At 49.8% G+C, this 4792-nt stretch overlaps 1 protein-coding gene across 2 annotated transcripts in view; it reads left to right on the top strand.

Moving 5' to 3' along the window:
- Positions 1-2956, top strand: part of SPIRE2 (spire type actin nucleation factor 2) — a 32840-nt gene extending 29884 nt beyond the window's left edge. For both annotated transcript variants that reach the window (XM_077891207.1, XM_077891208.1), the window contains exons 13-15: positions 590-617; positions 1524-1639; positions 1916-2956. In XM_077891207.1, the coding sequence (XP_077747333.1) occupies positions 590-617; positions 1524-1639; positions 1916-2138 (367 nt within the window). In that variant the 3' untranslated portion in view covers positions 2139-2956. The remainder of the gene's footprint in view (positions 1-589; positions 618-1523; positions 1640-1915) is intronic.
- The last annotated feature ends 1836 nt before the right edge of the window (positions 2957-4792 follow it).

Below are 4792 nucleotides of genomic sequence, written 5' to 3' on the forward strand. Positions count from 1 at the left end.
ATTTGGACAATTTGTCCCCTGACAGATTTACCTTTACTTTTACCTTTACAGAATAGTACATATCATACCCCATTTCATTTATTTTTATTTTATGTGTAAATGTGTGTCTTTGTCAGTCACACTTAGAGAGATCTGGAGGTGGGAAACGGGTCTGCAGGGATTGCCTCTGAGGATGGGCTTTACACGGCAGGACTCTTGGGTCTCTATTGCAGTTTTCTTAATATCAGGGTTTTTACAAGAACGTGTTCATTTTTGAAATCAGGAATGGAGAATAAAAAGATGTTAATCACTGCTTAAAACAGAGTGGCCCCTCTGGCTCTGATGGGGCTTCTGTGGTTGGGAGTGTTGGGCTCACACAGGTATAGAGGGCATGAAACTCCCCAGACTAAATGGTCCACAGAAAGAGCTGTGAGGGGCAGAAATACTTGAGATGTACAGCTAATTAAAAAGAAAAGCAAGATTTGGGGATAAAATAAATACTGAAGTAACTGGGGATCAAGCAGAGGGCAAGGACAGTTTGACTGGCAGGACCTGTTCCTCTGTGGCCTCTTCCCAGCTGACCCTACTGCCCTTCCTCTTTCCCTTCCAGGGCTGTCTGCACTTCCTGTAGCATAAAGGTAAGGATCATCTGGGGTCTGAGGTGTCCTGTGGCTGATCTGGCTTGTCAGGAGGGGCAGCTGGGGAGCTGAGGGGGGACAGAGGTTCTGTCTCCTACAAGCTGGTCACACACAGATGAGCCACCTTGTCCATCTCCTTCCTCCACAAGCAACCCATTCCTATACTTTCTAAGACTGTATAGTTTTTATTTTTATTATTATTTTTTACAGTGGGAGAGAGAGGATTTTAAGCAGACAACCCACTAAGCACAGAGTGGGATGTGGGGCTTGATCCCACAATCCTGAGATCATGACCTGAGCCAAAATCAAGAGTCAGGCCCTTAACCAACTGAGCCACCCAGGCGCTCCAAGACTATATGGTTTTTAAAGACCCTTGTAGGTGTTTGTGTTTTTTTAATGTTTTTTTAACATTCCATGTTAGCAGGCTGAAAAGAAAACCCTTCACTTCTCCTCTAAAAGTCCTATATTCTGACACAATTTCCTTGAATGTTTTTGGAAAGGTTCTTGTGGTGTCTGTGTACATGCAGGTGTATAGATACAGAAACATAATCACATTTGGAACTGTATCATCCTGTTACACCTCAGCCTAGAAACAAGGGCCTGCTGCAGAGGAAGAGTGACCACTATGATCTTCACTCCTTTTTATTGTTTCACCGCTGAGAAACCTCTACCTCTTTGACATGAAGAATTTACTGCATATAGGACATGATGCTAGACTGTGTGTGGTGCAAGTACCTGTCTAGATGGGCAGAAGTTGTGGTTGGGTTAGGGTAACAAGCAGGGGTGGGCACATGCCTTCAGGGAGCCCACATCAGACATTGCCAGGGTGTCATGCAGGCCCAGAGCATGCGGCTGTTGATGGGTGTGTCTGTCGGGGGGGTCCACCTCTCCCTCTGTGTGTTGTAGATGAAGATGCCTTCTAAGAAGTTTGCACACATTCCCGTCTACACGCTGGGCTTTGAGAGTCCTCGGAGGGTGTCAACTACCAAACCTACACCAAGCCAGAGAAGAGATGCCTTCCAGTGTGTTCCTTTACCCTTTGCTGATGTGGTCAGGCGTTGACAGTAATACAAAAGCTGGGGTGGGTGGGATGGTTTGCTAGGACACTCCCAGGACACGGAAATCCAAAGCACTTGTCTAGAAAGAGATACCTCAGGGGGGTCTTGGGGACTAAGTAGTAGGAGATGGGAATTGAACTCCTAGCAGACCCCAGGATTCCAGCTAACTCTTGAGGAAAAGCTTTTGCTGTGGGGAAATATGGCAGGTGGGACTTCCCTGATGGCTCTGTCCTGTTTCAGATCCCTGCAGGGGCCCCAGTGGCAGAGTGTGGAGGAGGCGTTCCCACACATCTATACCCACGGCTGTATCCGCAAGGATGTTTGCAGCGACTGCACCAGCTTTGTGGCAGACGTGGTGCGCTCTAGCCGCAAGAGTGTGGATGCACTCAACACCACGCCTCGCCGTACCCGCCAGACGCAGTCCCTCTACATCCCTAACACCTGGACTCTCAACTTCAAGTGATGGCTCTCAGCCTTACTGGACCACCCAGCCAGAGACATTTCAAGGAGGCCAGACGTCTGGGGAGGAGCCAGGCTAGGCCTGGACATGGCTGAGAAACTCCCCATTCTGGGGCATAGCCGCTAGCCTGCCCTCCTGAGTGTGCATGTACATATATATACATATATAGATACATTTATATAATATATACACACAGCCTATATATTTATATACATGTCTCCTGGCCCCAGAGTTTATTTAGGGTCAGGCTCACTCCAGGACCCTCCCTGGGGGAGGCAATTTCCTTTTGGGAGTCCTTGGGTGGGGTACAGGATGTGGCAGGAATGGGTTTTCTCAGGAAGGACAGCAGTGGATTCTAGATAATAGGGCTCTGAAAGACCCTACCCCTGTATTTGTTCTCTTCTCCATCCCAAGGATGAGAACACAGCAGCTTCCCCTCCCTAGGTGGATGTCCAGACTGGGACAGGACACCTTGGTCCCCAGGTAGGCAGGAGCACTCTGCTGGCCTCTGTGCTCTGAGCAGAACCTGGCCTGCAGACACAGCCAGGAAGACCGTCAGTGGATAGATACTCTCTTAGCACCATCTCACCCTTCCAATTGGAAGGTCCAAGGCCAAGCTCACTCCTTGCCCCCTACCCAGCATCCATTCCCCAGCCATCTGCCACATCTGGCTGGTATTGCTGTCCTCACAGACTCAGAGGTCCAGAGATGGTGCTGGTTCCGGGGCCCTGGTGATGCTGGTGGTCCTGGTCCAGGGAGAAACTCTGTAAATTTGTACACACGGCTGTTCTTGGCCTAATAAAGGTGGTCTTACAGCCTTCTGTCTGGGATGTGGACTGAGGACTATTGAGCCACAGTGGTGGGCACATTCTCAGAAGCTGGGCTCTGAGGGGTCACCTGCCCTCTGGTGCACATTCAGGATGCCCACCATGACAGGAGGGTGCTCAGGCCCACTCCTGTCCATGATGCCCAACTTCATCATCTGGCCATCTTGGTCTCACGGCTGGCAGGGCTCCATGTGGCTCAGCCTGATGCCTACAAATTGCCAGCCTGGCCCTTTGGCCTCCTCCCCAGATTCCTATTCCTATTCTCTGGGGAGATGATTCCCTTAGGGTTTGCAGGGTAGGGGCAACTCTGCTCTTCAGGAGACTGGATGGAAAAGCACCTACATGCTCTGCCTGCCACATGCATCTGGGAGGTGGCTTCTGTTGTCATCTCACAGGTAAGGAAATCGAGTTCAAGAGAGGAAGGAATTTGGCCAAAGATACATAGCTCACATGGGACTTCAATGCAGGTCTATCAGATGCCAGGCTCTAACTCCCTGCCATATGGACAGGGGCCTGGAGGAGGCCCTGAGGGACCGGACTTGTAACAGATGGGCCTGCAGGAGAGGGTCCTTCATCAGCTGGGGTCCATGACATTCAATTATACCAAATTACAATAGCCAATAAAAACAGCCAGCTTCCAACACTTTTGGGCACTTCATGGGCAAGGAATATTTTTACTCTTATTTAAAAATGAGAAGCAAAGTGGCGCCTGGATGGCTCAGTCAGTTAAGTGTCTGACTCTTGATTACAGCTCAGGTTATGATCTCAGAGTCAGGAGATGGAACCCTGAATTGGGCTCCCTGCTTAGGGTTCTCTCTCCTTCTGCTCCCCTCTCCCTCTCTTAAAAGAAAGAGAGAAAGCAGACACAGAAAGCGTAAAGATTTGTTCCTGGTCACACAGCCAGCAATGTGTGACCCACCATGGGCATGTGCTTCTGGGAGGTGAACACTGTTGTCGTTGTTTTAATTACATGGGTGAGGAAGTCGGGTGGGCCTGCCAATAGGATCAGGCCCACATTCCCAACAGTGAGAAACCAGTGTTCTATTCCACATAGGAATACTTGGAAATTAAAAACCCATCCTGGGGGTAGCCCCAGTGGCGCAGCGGCTTAGCGCCACCTGCAGCCCGGGGTCTGATCCTGGAGACTGGGGATCGAGTCCCACATCGGGCTCCCTGCATGGAGCCTGCTTCTCCCTCTGCCTGTGTCTCCGCCTCTTTCTCTCTTTCTATGTGTGTCTCTCATGAATAAATAAATAAAATCTTTAAAAAAAATAAACCTATCCTGGGACAGCTGGGTGGAGCTGCGAAGGGCCCACATAAAAGCTTGAAGGTGATGTTGGAAGGGTGCTTCCACTTTGTCTCGGGGTTCGCCTTCTGCTGACCCTAAGTACTGAAAGCTATGCAGTCAGCCCAGTGAACCAAGCCTACCCTAATTTACATTGTGACAAATGGAGATCACTTTGTTTAGAACTGAATGGTTTACAACCAAACTCCTGAGGGCCACGCCGGTTACAACCAAACTCCTAAGGGCCACGCTGGCCTTCAGTGGTACAGGGAGAACTTCAAGTGGGCCTGATGTTGCATCTCTCAGCATCACATGACTGCTCTCTTGTGGAAGGCAAAGGAGGCAACTCCAGGTTGAGACTCCCCAAGTTTTCATCCACAGGTGAGGCAAGAAATCTGCATAAATTGGTCACACACTTTAGGGGTGACACCAAATCTATTTAACAACTAGCCCGGCCTTGGACAAATAGAATGGACAAGAGAGCGGCGTCCTGGGGGGTTCCACCTGTGCTGAGCATAGCTCTTTAACAGGATTATGGGAGGTAG

Source organism: Canis aureus, chromosome 3 (assembly GCF_053574225.1).
Source record: "Canis aureus isolate CA01 chromosome 3, VMU_Caureus_v.1.0, whole genome shotgun sequence".
Classification (NCBI taxonomy): domain Eukaryota; kingdom Metazoa; phylum Chordata; class Mammalia; order Carnivora; family Canidae; genus Canis; species Canis aureus.